Source organism: Phoenix dactylifera, chromosome 2 (genome assembly GCF_009389715.1).
Source record: "Phoenix dactylifera cultivar Barhee BC4 chromosome 2, palm_55x_up_171113_PBpolish2nd_filt_p, whole genome shotgun sequence".
Classification (NCBI taxonomy): Eukaryota; Viridiplantae; Streptophyta; class Magnoliopsida; order Arecales; family Arecaceae; genus Phoenix; species Phoenix dactylifera.
Window position 1 is genome coordinate 17,219,204 of NC_052393.1, and position 18,938 is coordinate 17,238,141.

An 18,938-nucleotide genomic window follows, 5' to 3' on the forward strand; every position below is an offset into this window, starting at 1 on the left:
AAGGTCCCTGCAGGACTGGTAGATAGTAAAGTAGGTATGAAATGATTCTATAATTTTATCCGATGTAGAGCAATTTTACGTATATTAAAAACATGGACTGAAAATGCACCATATCCAAAACCATTTCCCCTTGACAAATGTGAGTCACTGCCTTACTAACTCCACTAGTCACTGCCTTAACTAACTCCACTATATTCACAAGTTTAGAGAACAAAATCCTATATTTCAATCAACTTACACTACATGCGATACAAATACATTAAGACAAATTACTATACAGGAACATTTCTATCAGCAGCCAGTCAATCAATCTCAGCATGCACATAGTCCACAAAGGTGAAGTTCTTCTGAAGCTCATGCAATGCATACGCCAAAGCAGCACTCACGATAGCAGCCCCTGCCAGCAGAAGGCGAAGCTGGATCTCCGAAGGTATTCCCACAATTGCACAAAAAACCACAGTTGTACCAATCAATGACTTCTGGAATTTCTGGAATGCCTCGTAAGCTCCTTTGCACGAGGAGCATTTAAGGGTGTGCTGCTCATATCTGTCCAACATCTGCAGGTTGAAGTAATATTTCAGCTTTGTTTAGCAACACATGGATGCAATTTTCAGAACAATGACACCAGAAAGGAAGGAGTTTGGAAAGTCTTGCTTGTCTATGTTCCCAGTCAAATGGTTTGCTCATAAAAATTGAGTACATTATGATGCCTCGATCATACCACCTTAACAATAAACAGGTCACAAACCACTCATGAGGAAACAGGAGTTTGGATTGATCTGGTAGAATAGATGAATTGCAGACTGCCACTATTGCAGACCCAAACCATCACGGTGATTGATCTAGACTACCAGCACTTCCTTGGTTTTATGTGGTACCTAATGGCCCGTCAGAAAATACTAGAGAGAGAGAGTAGACCAGAAGGTCCATTTCAAATTTTCAATCATCATGTAGTTTATAGTGGAAAGCAAAAAATACCATTATTTTCCAGATAGTAGCATGAAATATCTTTAAATAACTGAATAAAGGTTTTCTGAAAATGCTTTCAGAAAGTTAGGTCAGGTTCCCACCTGTTGTTTCGAGAGAAATGTGGAAGGCAAGGATTGTTGGTCAGCATAGCCAAACCAGTCGGGCTGGCTGTTCCCGTATCTTCTCAACCAATTCCGGAATGCTAAAACCAAGCGGTCCGCCTGAGTGGGTGTAAACGTGATTTTTGTATACTGCTGATTGACATCAGCTGAAGCTTCCTTCGATTTAGAAAGGAATATCTTCTCTTGACCCTGAAGCACAATCATATCACCATCATAGACCTTATTTGAAGTCCAGTGCTCGTACCAGCGAGGGACCAGCTGCATCATCAAACAGAATCTAAGGAACATAATCTTTGTTGGTTATAGATCACAGCTAATTAAATGATCTGAATGACTGCCAAAACAAATCATTTAGTATAAATCCCATGATTGTAACATATCTAGGTGCCCCCCATTACAGGATGCAGTAATTCTCAGAATGCCACTAAAAGTAAAATCAATGTACCAGAATTATCTAAAGGAAACAGAAGAACCTCCATTGCTATAATGTAATTTACCAATCATACAATGTTGAGAGTACTTATAACCACTAACATGATCAGACAGGACCATGTAGTTCATTGTATTCCATGACTATTGACACATTAGACGCACAAAGAAGTCCACTCATCTATGCCCTAAAGGATCTCCAAAAAATGCAGCAAGTGGGAATGACCATGCATGTTTTGGTTGCACAGATTAACAGATGCAGGAATCAAAACAACATTCCAGTTGCCATCTTTATAGGTTTAATTCATTGCTGATGGATTTGGTTACTTGTGAGTCATTTTTGTTAATGCATATGCTTTTCCTGCAACGACATTGGAGTGGAGGAAATGATGCATAGGATTCAAGAAAAGACAGGACAGAATAAATGCATTAGTGCGCGAGACCTGGTTTACAATCTACAAATTTCTAACTTCGATAAGGATTGAGGGCCGCCAAAAGAGTATCAGGTTCAGAATTGAGACCTCAAGCACACCCATTGACCTCCTCAGATGAACAGAGGGTGTTATATCGAGGTACAAGAACTGACGAATCCCAGAATATGAATGCACTCATCTAATACAATGTTCTGAACATACAATTTCTTCATTCTATGTGGATCTAAACATAGCAACTTAATACAGAGTTGGTGGTTTTTTTATGTCATAAAACAGGTTGGTGACATCATTTAAGGAAAAGCCAATTCCTAGGGCCACTTGCTTGCAAAAATACATGCTACAAATAGCTCATCAATAATACATTAAACCTTGATCTCAGGCAACAATAGCTAAACTACAAACAATTTAGTGACAAAAAATTATGAACAAGCACATATTAGATCAAGCCTCAACATGCAGAATCGTATAGGATCACATATTAATCAAATGGAGCAAACTGCAGCAGCTACATTAGTTAGGAAAAAATACAATTTGTATCGCAACTTCAGTATAAGTTCCCAATATATTTGCACATATTAAGTTGAGTGGACAACAAAACTATACCTGCCACCATGCAGGCCCAGGCATTGTCAACTGAAAAAAGTTTCGAGCACTACAAACAATGGAACGAGTCTTTCCGGGGGCCATAGGAATGTTGAAGGAACAGATCCATATTACCCATTTCTGATCTCCAAACAAGGGAAGTTTTGTGTCAATTTCTATCCTGAAACAACAAATGCGCAAAAACAAATCGAAAGATTATTCGGAACACAAAACAAAACAGAATTGCACATTAGATAACATTATGTGCCAGCAAAGAGATGTGATAACACAAATTACAGAAGTAATACAGATAAATACCCTTGTAGTGCCAATATAATTTCATGACTTTGTAAATGCAACTTAATAAGCAAGAAATATCTTCCCAATATTAATATTAACACGACTACTGGACTAATTAATATAGAAGAAACACCACATCATAGAGAATCATATACAATATAAAGTCATGCATCATCACCAACCATGGGAAGAAGAGAAGATTTTCTAGACTTACTGCTATAATAATCACAAACATCGGTCCAACACAGGATGGATAATAAATGAGTACACTGGACTTACCATAAAAACATCAAAGAAGAGTAACATTTATTATCATGAGCCGTATAACAGTTCATAACTTAATTTTGAAAGTGTATCAACTGTTACATGCAGTATCAGTTACCATCTAGCCCTGATTTTAAATTAATACCAAAGAATCTTTTCCTTATTTTTATTATAGACCTCAAACTCATATCCAAGGATCCAGCTTGAAGAAGCATGGGTTTAAACAAAGGAGTTGATAAGCAAATCATATCCTTCTTGGTCCATAAAATGTAAAGAACTTGGAACTTACTTATTTATGTAATAACAAGGGGCAACAAACTTAGCACTGATACGAGGATTCCCAGAATCTGACCCAGCAAACCCCCAAACACCACTAGATTCCAACTTAAATGGCAAAGGTTTGGCTCTATCCCTTCTTCCAGTTACCTGTTAGGAGGAAACATGGTTAGAATTCTTGCTATTTAATTGCTCAAATTCTAAATTCATTAGCAATAAGACTTTTACAAATGAAATGAAGCATGAAAGAATACTGGATACCTAAAAACAGTCTATCACTTAGATCCTTTAAACAACCAGCACTAATGACAAATCAGAGTGTCAATCCCTAACGATGATATGTCATCAATGAGAAATAAATCCGGCAAGAGTTGAGAGAAATAAAATGTTCTCTGGATTTAAAATATAATTATAGTTTTGTAACTTAAGTCTAAAATCTTTGATAAGAGATAATAGCAAAATTTATGAGAGGGCCAGCTGCTACTGATTTTGGCAGCTATTGGGATTACAACCATGCTTTTTTGGTAAGAGAAAATGACAAAAGTTTGAATTTAATTGGTTGATGGATGTAATATGACCAGGTAAAGGTAACCAGCCTATTCTCCAATCATAGACTATCAAATACAGAAGTTTGAACCAACTTTGGAATTTGGAATAGTGAATAGACTCTTTATTTGCAGACCCAGGTCCACTGATCAAGGCATCAAAATCTGTTCAAAAGCCTGTTAAGTCTTAAGCAATTCTCCTATCATGTTCTATCAAATAACGAAGTCTCAACCGACTTTGGAGTTTGGAATAGTGATTAGACTCTGCATTTGCAGACTCAGGTCCACCAATCAAGGAATCAACATTTGTTCAGAAGCCTGTTATGTCTTAACCATGATGCTTAACTCTAGTAAAATCTTATGGAATTCATGCACTACATTGTTCTTAAGAGAGAAATGTGAATCCTGTTTCAGAGCTTGTTCCTGGAACCACACTCTCTAGGAGGGTAGAGGTGAACAGGCTCATTCCAGCCCTTGCAGCTTTGTCTAATCCTAGAAGCCGAATAACCAGAAACCTGTGCCCCATCGAGGCATCTAACAAAGAGTGGCAAATGATCACAATGCCGAGTGATTTCCCTGGAAGTGATTTGTGAGAGATGGCTAGGTGTCCTACTGGAATTATAACTCTGTCTACACATCCTTTGATGTAGCAGTCCCAGTTCCTGACACACCCAAATGACCGTTACCAACAAACTCATGTTCCAAACTGTCATGAGATATTGATAAGATCAAGTTCATGCAATAAGCTAAGTCATTAAACTATTGACGTGTCTCCATGCATTGTTCTTTTCGACAAGAGTGTCTCTATGTGTTGTGAACAAAGAATACAACATGAAAAGTTAAAAGATAAATTTTTAGGATCTAATCGGAATAGAACCAATGAGTAGGAGTTCTGGTCATTCTACAATAACGAAGCATACCTTATGATGTGCAAAATCAATATGAGATGGATCGGAGACATTCTCCATCAGCGTATCATAGCCATAGAACAGGTCTCGTTGGATCGTCACCGTCGAAAAACTGGGATCATTGAAGTCTTCTGGCAACCTAACCAAAAAATCGATCATCGATCTGAATTCAATCATGGGGAATTTTTTTTTAAAAAAAAATCTTTTTGGTGCCAAACGGCATACATGGGAGGTTTGGTAGCAGCAGCCTTCTCCCAACCATTCTCATCAGGCCAGACAAAGAGCAAACCCTCGGAGACGAGGGTGGGGAGCTTGGCCACGCAAGCCCTCGACGATCGGACGGCGCGGGCCTCGGGGCCTTCAGCAGTGGCCTGCGGTATCCGGACACAGGAGCCCGTCCGATCGAAGGACCATCCATGGTACGAGCACTGCAAGCAACCATCTTCGTCGATTCTCCCCTCCTGTTCAGTTGCATCAAAATTCTCAAATTTATCTCGTAGATCAGGGGAAAAAAAACAACTTTCTTCGAAAAGACGAAATCGAAGAAAAAGAGATGGCAAAGGAGAGTACGGAGAGAGGGGCGAGGCGGTGGGGGCAGCTGTCGTCGAAGGCAAGCCAGTCGCCAGAGCGGGGGTCCTTCCAGAGGACGAGATCGCGGTTGAGGAGCTGGAAGGGGGTGGGGAGGCGGGGGTCGAGGTCCTCGACGAGGGAGACGGGGTACCAGTGGTCTCTCCACGAAAAAGAGTCCTCCGGCGAAGACGACGAGGAGGAGGAGGACGTCTCCTCGGCTTCTAGGGCTTCCTCGTCGGACGTTGGGGTCGGGGCGGCGGGGGAAGAGGGCACCGCGACGCGGAGAGGAGGCAGCAGGCAGTAGCGCCGGCGCCGGCGCCGGCGGGGACTATAAGAAGAAGAAAGAGAGGGAGGAGGCGGAGAGGAGAGATGAGAAGGGGAGAAGGGAAAGGATTTGGCGAATACAGTTGAAGAGTAGGAGGAGGAGAGGAACAGGAGGGACGCCCCTGCCATTAGGGCGGGAGGAGACCGTTAATTGCACAGGGGAAAAGCCGTTTGCTTCCTGGATTTGAAGCGGTTGTGAGCATAAATAATGCACCAATGGAAAGAAAAGATGGGTTCTACTTTGAATTTGGAAGCTTCGGGAAGTCTGGTAGAAGAAGTACGTTCGTCGTATTTGTGGTGGAGAAAATATCATCGCCCATAAAAAAATTAATAATAATAATAATAATATCAAACTGCAATGTATAACGAAAATTCTGTCCCACCATTTTATCTCTCCATATTTGGTTCCATAGAAGCCCCTAATGATTATACGGTACCTTAATCTAAGGTTTGATATCATATTATTTATAACTAGATCTTAAACATTTAAATTTATAATAAATGGATCAACCATATATCTTAGATTTTATAGAAATTTTATATAAAAAAATGGAATATCAATGCCATTTATGTTATATATTATATTCATCATCAATGTCGTGGTATCTGTATTTTGATTTGTTCGAGACAATGAACTTGAAACACCTTCAGGTGGCATTTGGTGACTCATATAGAGTTACCAAGATGATCTTAAATTACTGATGATTCTTACTCCAGAATAATTTGATCTTCGATGATCTAAAAACGCTGCATCTGGTATGCTATTTCTAATGATTAAATATTTTCAAATATCTATGAGTAATCCATTTGGTAGTTCATAAGAATTAAAAATACTGATCATATAATACCAAAACTGCCCCTAATATATTTCATAAAATATATTTATTAATCATATAAAATATATTATAATAAATATTAATATATTAATTATTAATTAATTTCATAAAAATATATTTGTTAGTCCTATAAATTATTAATCCTATAAAGATTTACTAATTATTAGTATAGAATTAATATTTTTATTTATACTTAAATATATTTCTTAATACTAATATTTATTTTGATTGGAAAAATAAGACAAATAAAAGTAATATATTACATAATTTCGTTATACAAACGTAAGTACAATAATATATTTTAACTATAATTTAAAACTAACATTGAGTAAAAATATGGCAATAATATTATTAATAATATATATTAGTATAATATATATATCATAAATATAATATATAATATATTAATATTGATATAATATATTAATGGTACTTTAGTACACTAATTTTTTTTTATTTCAAATTTTTTGCATATAAATAACAAAATTAACGATACCATCCATAAATTCTATAATATAATCTTACCAACTCATTTAATAACTACATTCAAAAATAATGTCCGACAAAAATTTATCATTGAGGGTTCAGATTATTTTATAAAATTGGTAATTTGATTTTATATTGAATGCCAGGTGTATTAAAGATATTAACGATCGAATATTTTCGGTTTCAGATCCAGTTTTGGATTTGGTTTGAGTAGAAAAATACATCAAAACTAAAATCAAATTCAAAACCAAATAATTTTTAATTTTTAAAATCATCATTGAAATTATTTTTATTTAATTTCCGTTATAATCTTACGGTTTGACTCAGAAATAGGTGAAGTACTCGGATATCCATCCCGTTCCACCGGTTAGAGATGCGTTCAAGACTTTGCGTGAGGGAGAGTGGAAGCTCACCACACGCCAAGCGTGACAGCTGAAGCAGGAGTCGCGGGACGCCTCGAACCACTCGAATCGATACGCTGGACGAAAGGAATGGAACGGGTTAGACTTGGTGCTGAACCAAACAAAACCATCTTCCCTGCCAACTGCTCCTGGAGTTTTCAAAGCCAGCGGCGGACTTCCAAGCCACGGCCTGACAAAAAGCTATGGGCGGAACCAAATCTGCCAACTACCAAGCAATGCTCTCCTTGAGCCTGAATGCTCAAAACCAGCTTCTCTCTTTCAGCCAAAACTATGGGCAGAACCAAATCGGACTTGAAATTAATTTTGAGCCTGCATCTGAAATCAGACCTGATTCGTCTATTGTTGATGGAATTTAATCAGGCTTAATATGGAGTTCATATGCATGTTTTATTTGACTTCGTCTGGAATCTAGAAAAATCTATGTGAACTTGCTGCAATCTTGACTTGGGCTCAGTTCAAACTCGCATTGGAGTTTAATCTGAACTCATCAATGTACAATACATTCATTAATCAAACTTGATAATGAATCATAGATTTGAAAAGAATAACTGAAAATGAGATCAAGATAGGCTCCCTCCCTCCCTTTTGCCTAAAAAACAAAGGAAGAAAAAAAATCCTCTAAGCATAGGAAGGAGTGGCAGTCTGATAAGATAAGCTTGTGCTTTCTCATCCCAACTGCCCCAAAGATTACAATTGAATCTACTCCAAAGCATTTTTTCCTAAAGTTGTTTACTTATATAATTTATACATCTACTTGCAAGGCTTATGAACTCATATTGAAATTAATTTTGAGCTTACGGACTAAATTTGAGCCTAATTTTGTAGATCAATTGGCAGCTCTACAAGGGATTTTACTTTTACTTCTAAAAAGACAGAGAGCCACCATGACCATGACCCAAGATCAGTCAATAACCGAGACGTCTAAAATCCTTGCAAATTTCAAGTCCAGTGGATGTGATGTTTAAATTGATGCTCCACCACTAAAACTCATAACCAATGATTCAGCTCTAGAGCCAAAGATCATAGCTCTCGAACGAAACGATCGAAAAAATTCTACTCGCCTCCCCTCCCCTTCCTACAAAAACACACAAAACATGATATTTTTACCAAAATGACACAGATTACCAATTAGTTTGCGTTTTCAGAAAGGTTGACGAGGTTTGGTTCAAGGAGGCACAGAAACGAGCCAGGCTCCCATGTGGTTCGGCACGGTTTACGTCCTTTATTCGTCTCCCTCGGCGCCTCTTCTTGTCAGCTACACCAATTATTACAAGCATTCCTTCTTTTAGTCTAAAGAGAACTAACAATATCTACATAGTACGCTAAAGACTAATGTCTTTCAAATGGCAGCTTACAGGCCAGCTACAATGTGTATGGCATCCAATAAAAGCTAAAGAGACGAGGTGAAAGGAGGCAGAAGGAATGTAGAGGCCACTGCTAGTGAACTGCTAAAAACTTAGCAATTGCTGCAAACAACGTGCTATATGCAAGATGACATTGTTTGAGAATCACAAGTAAACATGTACGTGCACTACAGCTTTGTTTTGATTTATGTTATCAATGAGAGTTTATGGCCAAAATCAGGGTAAAATACCACTCATTATTACCAACCCCTTATGATTTCACCAACTGCACCAATTGGCACTCAAAGAAAAGAAAAGAAAATCCTGATAGGCTGGAAGCAAAAAGGAAATTTGAAAATTTTACAATATAGAAGATGAAAATATAAAAAACAAGCAAGAAAAAAAAAGAACTTAGACAAAGTTGAAGCAGTTGTTAACGGAAAAAAAAAAAACCAAGCAGTTACACAAAAAAAAAGGAAAAAAATAAAGAAAAGAAAGAAAACCACCACCACCACCACCACCACCACCACCACCACCACCACCACCAACAACAACAACAACAACAACAACAACAACAACAACAACAATAAAAAACCTGGCAGACTTCACCGTATCTTCTGTCTGTAAGACATGCCATGTTGAAGACTTACTGATTATGTTCAGTTTCATTTACTCCCACGTTATTCCTGTTTCCCACCACAGAAGCTTCACTGCAAGGAGTCATATATTGCAATAAATGGGTCTTCTGGTTAATAATCAAAGCCATACAGAAGCAAATAATTTTGTTTGCATATGTTACATAAAGAATTTTCTAGCACTCATTAACGCAATTGGTGGATTGTACAATGAAGACTTGATCAAGCAAGTTCCTAGTTGGATCGCTTGCTTCCACTTCGGAGCCAACTTGAAAAATCAGCAACCTAATATGGAAACCAAGCCATTTTGGCTAATTTGGATATTCAACTTAGCGGAGTTCCAAATTCCCATCACAGTGTTTCACATTTGTGATGTACTTACTCATTGCATGTAACTTCGCTTCAGGATGTATTTAAGTTTTATGGAGTTATTTCTGATTTCTTTATGTGGTTTGTATTATTTATATTTAGTTTGCAGTCAAATGCCATCATAATCGTAGTGACGACTAATTTGTCAAAGTCGCCAACTAATGGATTGTTAGAAAACTTCGATTCTGAGATTTATTTTGATAGGACATTCATACTTCATAGGAAGCTAATTCCTATTCAATATGAGAAGTGACATCAAAAAGACATGTTCAAAGAGAAGTTAGAACATGCACCCAAATGTTAATTGAAACCATACAGACCTTATGACAATGTCGCTGAGTTCTGAATGGTAAGTAAATTTGCCCTAGAAGTCCAATAGAACAGAACTTACTGTGCCTGCACCGAAAATTTTGTTCACGATATTGTTAATTACCGTGTCCATATTCGCAATACATTATTATCCATTAAATCAAAGACTAGAGGGGCAATTAACAAGATGTACTTATGTTGATTATAAAGGCAGCTATGGCCATCAGAATGATAGCATTTTTAAACACTATTTTGTTGTTTTAGTATTCCATATCTGGTCAATCATTTGTGAATTACCTTACAATTAAATGCAATTGTTTACCTGCAATGCACATGCATCGCCTAGCTTGCAAAGAGGAGTATTAAATCACTGATAGAGATAAAAGCAATCACGAGATGGAAAATGAGTGCCAAAGCTTTAGGCATGGACAATGCTAATATGTCTGCAAGAAAAGAAGCTTTTTCTTCCCATACATCCATACCACAGACACAAAAAATTCCAAAGAAAAAAGATTTCTCAGAATCCATAATTAGTTAACCTGTCCATTCTCACACTAACGCATAAAAGGCAATCAAATAGAAGACAAGAAGAAAGCTATTGACGACAGTACAATAACAGACAATATCAAGAATATAATTTCTTAAATTATTAATACAGAATTCACAGAAGATAGTTTCTCTATAAGTGAAAAGAGACTGTTATCTGACCAGCAATTTATACTTTTGGATAGGTGGAAGAGTCTGGCCCAACATCACGAGATCCAGTGTTCACATACGGCCCTCGAAAAGTAGCCTGCGGTGGCAGAGGCTTTGATGAATCGATTATAGGTTTATTTTTCGATGTCCTTCAAAAAAGAAAAAAGAAAAAGGAAAACACTTATCTCAGTTAAACACGCATGCACATGCCCGATGCACTGACACGCACACAATGCACTGAAAATCCATCAGAAACAAGCAAATTGTACTTACACGAAGAAGAATGGAAATGATAAGCCAGCAGCTGCAAAGGCTAATAAGCCTGTTGCCATCACTACATTACGTAACCGGGACATGAAATTAAACAAAACTGGCTAAAATGACAGAAACAGAGATTTATGTGAGTGCCTCTAGCAAAACATCGATCAGAACATATTAAGGAACCATCTAGTATATTTTGATAGTTTCTACAAGATCTTAGCAGAAATGCACAAACCTTTCACAGGCATATATAAAATAAAATTCGGGTACAATTACATTCTCAACATGCAGAATTTCGGGATCATTTGATGGTTCTACAAAGACACACAAAAAAAAAACATTTTCCTTCATGATCAAAGGCTAATAGTCACAGATAAAATGGAAGAGCGAAACAAATAACACATCACTGATTCGCTTAATTTGTACAAGAAGAAATCTAGACGTTCCAGTTCAGTTATAATGAAATATGAAAGAGAGAAAGATTTCATCACCCAATATATGATTAAATATGTATATGTGCAAATTAATCTCCATATGATAGATGAAAAAGAACTCTAAATGAAGAACAGATGAGGAAAAATCTCTGGGATAGCTAAGATTTATTCGAAATTAAAATATTGGCTTGCACTAGATTGTTATTTATTAATAGCTCAGAAGATATATTTCCTAGAATAGTAGATTAACACTGGATTTACCTTGGAAAGTTTGATACCTTACGTCTTGTTTTAATGACTTAACATCAACAGTGAATTGGGGCCTCCCCCCATGGTCACACCCGTCTACTTAGCAACTAGAGGTTCTGGATTCGATTCTTGGGAGCTGCATTCCAAAAACCTAAATTTGGGTAATTATAGTGCTAGTGGATCTCCCTCCCTTTCTCTCACTCTCAAATAAGGACATCAACAAATAAACTTCTTGACTCAAGCTGCCATCTTAGTAGAATATTTCTGCTCTTTCATTAATGAATTAGCAAGTTTAGAGAATCCGATAGTTGTCCGGTCGCCAGATGCAGGCATGCCATATTGATTCTTGGTACACTAAATGCATGCATGGACTAGGTAGTCGCACATAGGCAGTGACCTTTGACAACATAAGTCTGCAGCCAAATAAGAAGCTCTTTTTCTTCCTATCAAATAACCATGCTCTCTTCTCAAGAAAAATGAATATTCACATTTTAATTCTTCTTAACATCCCATGGATATTATAAGTTCCATTAGCTAGAAATTGTATAGGCTATATCTGATCAAATTCTACTTCACATCAGATTGCCAAAGTCTACATAAGATTAGATCATAGAACAAATTAGATTGGACAACATAGCTGCGCAAATATTGGATCAGATTAACCAGCAGTTACTTAACTCCACCATGCACCTGTTGGAGTACAGGAAGTTTATATGATTTCTTTAATGTGCTCAAGTGACATGAAGGCTACATTTCTTTGGAGCATCATATTTAATAGAATAATTCTATATAAATCTCTTCATGCTTGCTTCGCCCTTCTATCCTTATTTCTTCATTCTTATTGCACAAATGAAATTGGCATCTTTTGCATAGTATCCAAGCATGTCAATCAAATCTATTCATTATTTCAAGTTTCAGTCAAACAAATCAAAATTCATGTTGGCGATTTAACATTTAAAAAAAAAGGAGGGCGGCATGCATACGTGTAGGGCAGGAAATAGAAAAACCACCACCATACCTCAGTTTTTTTTCCCTTGGTTGGGGGGGGGGGAGTGGAGGAGATAGAAAGGAAGAAAAGAATTATTCTAGCCCCATCCGAACGACCTGCATCATCTGTATCCATCATTGTTACGTATAGGTAAAGAATGTCCCAAATGTACACCCCCAACCATATCCTTAATATAATTCAAAGCTTCAATCCCTTTATGTACCTCATGTATAAAGCTTGTGAAATCTTTTGTCCCCCTTCATGCATCTGAGTTTCCAAGAAAAACAAGCTGTATGTTTTACCGAAGTAATGATCTTCATAGGCATGGATATGTAGATTATTATGCAACATTTTCCACTCCAAGTTTTCTAGAAAAAGGTTCTACCAAATCTTATGTAGTTATGGTTTAACATCATTCAGATTCCTGCAGTCAGTTTCAGCATTTATATATTTTCCTACTTACTCAAATAAATAATTGGAATATATGAACCAAATCACCATATCTGCTTGGGACAAAAACCAATTCCTCAACTTCCTTTTCCCTTAACACCCCCCCCCCCCCCCCACTAGTGTTCGGATCTATTATGACATAACGATTAGGTGCCCCACGGACCCTTTTTTATCTTGGAAAATCCTTTACCGGCGTGATGAAAAAATGATTTTTTGTGCAACCTAGTGTATTTATATCTGAATGTATAAGTGTCCATACGGATCCACTTCCATGGAACATAATATCTTATTACTTGAATTTCAAATCACAAGATAACTCATTAGAATTAATAAGATCCATTCTGATGATATCTTATAGTCATTCGAAAGTATCTTTTATTAGCTTTATTTAGTTTTTTTCTATACTGTATCCGTATCATTTATCCCTATGAGATACCATACTAAAATATTCGATTTTAGAAGAAAGGGATATAATGAAATTCTTGATTGGATCTTCTCATAGGAACGATCTATTTTATTTGATTGATGGATCCAACACACAATTTTAATGAATTAAACAAAAGAGTGGTCTTATTCGAATTCGAAACGTCTCGTGATCTTTTACCAATTATGTGTTTCACTATAATTACCTGGAGTAAGCGCTATAGCTTGTTTCCAATACTCAGCAGCTTGATCGAACCAAGCCTCCGCAATTTCGGAATCACCCTGTAGAATGGCCTGTTCTCCCCGGTCAGAATAGGTGGTTCCTTTCCTTAGAACCGTACTTGAGAGTTTCCTACCTCATACGGCTCAGCAATCGATTCTTTTTGCGTCCCATCTTAATCTATCCTATGCTAACTGAATTAGATTTCTCATAAATCTATCCCATTTTTTCTTGGGTTAACAAAAACAAAAGAAGTTAATTACATTAAGTTTCAAACTCTTATGTAGATTATTATGCAACATTTTCCACTCCAAGTTTTCTAGAAAAACGTTCTACCAAATCTTATGTAGTTATGGTTTAACATCATTCAGATTCCTGCAGTCAGTTTCAGCATTTATATATTTCCCTACTTAAATCAAATAAATAATTGGAATATATGAACCAAATCACCATATCTGCTTGTGACAAAAACCAATTCCTCAACTTCCTTTCCCCTTAACACCACCACCCCCCCCCCTACCCTCTCTATTGCACCCAATCATATCATCTTTATCCAGTCAACCACCCCACACTTTAAGATACAGGGTTCGTGCAATCTTTTCAAGTTCTGTGATGCCTTGGATACTAATCAACTAGTTAAACAATCTTAAACACTAGATTGAGTGTCTCAAAGATACAAATGGAAATTGACGAGTTTTCCCTTTAAATATCATACGCTTTTTATACACAGCCTCAGAAGAAACTACTGCATCAACATGTACATTTGGCATCTACAGTCTTCAAACATGCACTCCCCTTGTTAAAAAACAAATTTCAATTTAAAAAATGCATCTTGAGTCCTCCAAAGAAATTTTCCCACAACAGAAGTTAGCTGCAATAAGATATAGTTGAGCGCGAACACCGAAAGAGAAAAAGAAATCTTTGGAGAATAAGGTCTAAATACAACCATTCTAAAGCAGCACAAGAAATGCATCTTACAAAGAATACAAACTAAAACAAGACTAATGAAACCAACAACTAAGAGAGAGCTAAAAAGAAATTCTGTTGATGCCTCTGTTAGATAAATATGACACAAAGCTAAAAGTAAACTTATCAATAAAAACAACGCTCGGTGGGTGAAACGTAGATGTGATTCTGGACAAACAGTTGCAACTTGAAAGCAACTTGAAACACTACACTACATTCCCACGATATGAAGAGAGTAAGAACAGAAAAAAAGCGAGAACAAAATTTAAAATACAAGGGAAAAGAAACGCATCCTCAGCCCAGAATAAGATAGGAAACGTTTGACTTCATTATTAATAATTCTGGGTCTTTGACCTGCTAAAACCCCTGCCCTACCTACAAATTTAGCTCGACAGAGCCATAAAACATCCTCAATAGATTCTTTATCTGCGCGATAGGAGGAGCCCAGCATTCCAAAGGGCTCAAATAAATTCGTGATTTAGCGCAGAATAGCCAGAGATAGAGAGATCGAGCATTTAGCATAAAGTTATCTTCCAACTGGGCCTCAATATGAGGAGAGAATTCTTGAATATAAATTCAATATAATTACATGAAACAAGAACTTACGGAGTTCACTACCAGAGTCGGGTAGAAATCAAGTATTTCGAGGTACCTAAAGAAATAATAATTTTTTTTTAAAAAAAATGAATCTATTTTTAAAATATATTAAGGGTGATTCTTTTCATTGAATCTATGCATATTTCTAAGACAGTAATTATCAACGAGGAGGAAGAATTCGCAGACCAAAACTTCAGGACAGAAACAAAAAAGACAGCAACGAATTCGCGTCTCGCCATTAGCAAAGGTAAAAAGAAAACCTTGGGAGGAGATTCGAGTTGGTACCTGAGAATCCGGGCGAGAAGGGAGGGAGGGAGGGGTGAAACCCTAAAGGGACAACGGGTGAAGTGAGAACTGAGAAGCGAACCCGGAGAGAGGCCGAACAAAGGGGGAGGTTCATCCGAATAGTAAATAACGCCGATATGCCCACAGAACGGCGTCCTTGCCGAAATTGTTATTTCCTTTCCTGGTATGATAACACGGAAATAAAGCCTGCTATTTGCCCCATTCAGCGGTCGGGTTAGCCTATGACCAGGCCGGATTAGATCCATCCTTATTTGAAAACCAGTGAGTTAGGTTAGATTCAATAATTGGACTAAATCGGGATTCCAGGCCAGATCTGGATCTTATATTTTTCAATTCAATATAACATGACACGACCCATATATCACCTAAGTCTAATTTAGGTTAAAAAAAGAAGCCCCATCCAAGACCTAATCTTATCTAAAAACTTCAATCACCTAAACCTCTTTTATCCTTTATTTAAAAAAACTTTTCCAGTTGATCGATTCTTATTTATAGTGCCCTCTCCACTCAAGTATGTTTGTATGTATGTGCATGCATGCGTGTGTATATTTATATATATATATATATTATAATTTGTAAACTTAAGAGCAAACAAGTGAGAAAATTAAAAAATTTTAAATGTAAAAATTTATGTCGACTCTATTTAGTTCTATATAATTTTTTAATGAATTTATATCTAACCATTACTTGTTATGTTTTAGTTATGAAAGAACAACTCTATGCCAACTCGACTTGGTTGCAATGTACAACTGAATATTTTAAATTAGTTCAAGTCATGTTTGATCTCGATCCGATTTGAATGATATGCTAGTCTTTCCATGGACTTGACTTGATTGGACCCAGGGTTCAGGTCCAAAATCAAAGCAGTAATATAAAATTGGGTTGAATTAGGGTCAATGATGTCCACATCTTACGTCCGTTTGCAACTCTAATTATTAATCATCGAAAATGAAAAGTCTTTGAACTTTTGCAAGAACAAAATTCAAGATTTTCACTAGCTAGGTTTTCATGGAGATCTCGAGTTGTATCGATTTATAACAATATTGACTCTATTATGTCAATCGATATAAACAGATAAAATTAAAGATGCCAACCGATATAATATATTTATATCTAATGATATTTTTCAAACATTTTTTTTTACTTTCTCAAATAGATCTTTTAATTTATAAATGTTGAAATCAATACTTAAATATTTTACCTTCTCATTTGATATTCCGAAATATAGGTTCGAAAATATCAGCAAATATCTCAAAAATTCTTCATTCCCTTCAAATTTTCCAATTCTCTGTATGGACCAAGATAAATCAAAATCTCAGCTCATCTCCATGTTAACCACCTAGCGAGATAATTGATATATCAAGACTTACAAACTTTGCAAGAAATCACTAGCTAGAAGGTATTAATAGAGGTCAGCAACATACTAATCTGATCCAAAGCCAACCCAAAACATAGGATTTGAGTTTGAAAAACAGATTTAACAAACTATTGAACTAGGTTAGATTTTGAAATCGCATCTATAATCATTTTTGGTTGGAGATCAATTTCGATAAACCCATGCTCGACGCCAATGCCTCTTGCCGTGGTGACAGAGTACTTCTTCATTATGACCTTAGCAAGGGTTTGAGGGACGACACCACTCTCTTCCCTTTCAAAGATAAACCCAGACATCTGGTACTCAAATCTTACCACAGGCATGTACATCCATGCATATAATTTTTTAGTTGTAAACAAATAAAAAACAACCCTTTTGTTCCACAATATTCCTTTATGTGGCTTATCCAAAATCAAATTCGATTATCTTAAGCAAGGTAAGACAAACTCATTGCTCAGAATTTTTGTCATTTTCATATCATTATTTCTTTCTTATGGATCACAATTCATGCAGTCGTATTCTAGGTGCGTCACATAAATTGGAAAAATAGTTTTGAGGGATATCTTATGGTGGCTGGCACCTTCCCTACAACGGATTCATGCATGCCTTCGGTGAAACTTATAGGTCTATAGAAGGGTGCTAACTTTGTTGTCAGGTGTTCCATGCTAATTCTCTTTGGATTGAAGGTGATTCGTCAACAGTTTTTTCATGGATTCATCAATATTACAGTGCCTTGCATCTTTCATGGCTCAGCAACCTAAATGATATACTAGTCCATATTTAAAGTCAATGGATAGCAACTTTCATAAACATACCACCAATACCCATATAAGATGCCAAAACCAAAATGCTCCACCCGCAATACCATGTACATCCCAAGCCCAAAGGCCGCATTTGTAAATCAATACTCCGTGTGCCAGAGAGAGAGAGAGAGAGAGAGAGAGAGAGAGAGAGAGAGAGAGCATGCTTAGACAAACATCTCACAAAAAAACTAGTCAATTTTTTTTTTATTTCTTAGTACTATGTAAATATAAAGAAGTAATATTATAGAACTAAACATGCTCATGAATTTTTAGATATCTGACATCCTCAAACACCTATAGTGCATCACCCTCCAATATGTCCATTTAAGCTCGGTTTGGCATGTATTTTTTGGGTTACGGTACTTTTAGGTATTTTTTGGCACCCGTTTTATATGCATGCTGGCCTAAGAGGAAATAAAACTAAAACTATGCCCATCTCCCACGAACACCTGTAATGCATCACAGCGACAAGCATACCGTCGCCTTGCGAGACCCAAATGCCTGCTAAAAATGTGGCTTTGGGTAGGCTGCTGCTAATAGTGAGTGCACTTCGGACTCTCTGGCTCGCCATTCAATGGCACGGCATCTCTTGTGCTGATGAAAGAGTGTAAGATAGAAGGGATGGCAGGGATCAAAGGACAAACAGGTTCACAGTAGTTGTCCAGAGTTCCAAGATCAGTGTCCCAAAAATCTAATAAAAGACAAATTACTAAGTATAAATCCAAACCAGAGACAACCCAGCAAGCTTTCAGAACAATTAACCATGTCCCCACCAATGTGGGATAAGTCATCAGATAATTGCCTCGACAAAGTGTGGAAACAATCAGGAGGGTGCGTTCACAATAACCGTTGGATCCCTGTGATGCCCTGCCATCATGAGGCGATTAACCTAAACTCGTGGTGGAAAGAATGCCTCCTAAATATCGAAAGAAAAAACAGCAGCGCTTCTCGAAGCTTCCTTCGCACTCTTCACGCCTCTCTCCGTGTACTAAATCTGAGTGATTATTTTCATGATCACGCCATCATCATCATCATCCACGAAAGAAA

General features: G+C 36.9%; 2 protein-coding genes across 6 annotated transcripts; both read right to left on the bottom strand.

Annotated features, from left to right (window-relative positions):
• Window positions 1-113: 113 nt before the first annotated feature.
• On the bottom strand, window positions 114-5,921 carry LOC103723245 (pheophorbide a oxygenase, chloroplastic). Its single transcript, XM_008814104.4, has 7 exons — window positions 5,400-5,921; window positions 5,055-5,290; window positions 4,842-4,968; window positions 3,390-3,526; window positions 2,558-2,717; window positions 1,071-1,349; window positions 114-557 (listed from the first exon to the last, which is right to left on the bottom strand). The coding sequence occupies exons 1-7, from the start codon at window positions 5,850-5,852 to the stop codon at window positions 303-305; spliced, it is 1,647 nt and encodes a 548-aa protein (XP_008812326.2). The 5' UTR covers window positions 5,853-5,921; the 3' UTR covers window positions 114-302.
• Window positions 5,922-7,180: 1,259 nt separating this feature from the next.
• On the bottom strand, window positions 7,181-15,858 carry LOC103723246. 5 transcript variants are annotated; one of them, XR_005510654.1, is made up of 5 exons: window positions 15,693-15,857; window positions 11,093-11,189; window positions 10,832-10,968; window positions 10,135-10,210; window positions 9,352-9,520 (listed from the first exon to the last, which is right to left on the bottom strand). XR_005510654.1 is itself a non-coding variant. In XM_039123533.1 (4 exons), the coding sequence occupies exons 1-3, from the start codon at window positions 15,805-15,807 to the stop codon at window positions 10,839-10,841; spliced, it is 342 nt and encodes a 113-aa protein (XP_038979461.1). In that variant the 5' UTR covers window positions 15,808-15,858; the 3' UTR covers window positions 7,181-7,782; window positions 10,832-10,838. The 5 variants fall into 5 exon arrangements, 4 of the variants coding, with proteins under 4 accessions (XP_038979461.1, XP_008812328.2, XP_038979460.1 ...); XM_039123533.1 differs by lacking the exons at window positions 9,352-9,520; window positions 10,135-10,210 and adding an exon at window positions 7,181-7,782 and having other exon boundaries at window positions 15,693-15,858; XM_008814106.4 differs by lacking the exons at window positions 9,352-9,520; window positions 10,135-10,210 and adding an exon at window positions 8,043-8,722 and having other exon boundaries at window positions 15,693-15,858.
• Between the last annotated feature and the right edge of the window lie 3,080 nt (window positions 15,859-18,938).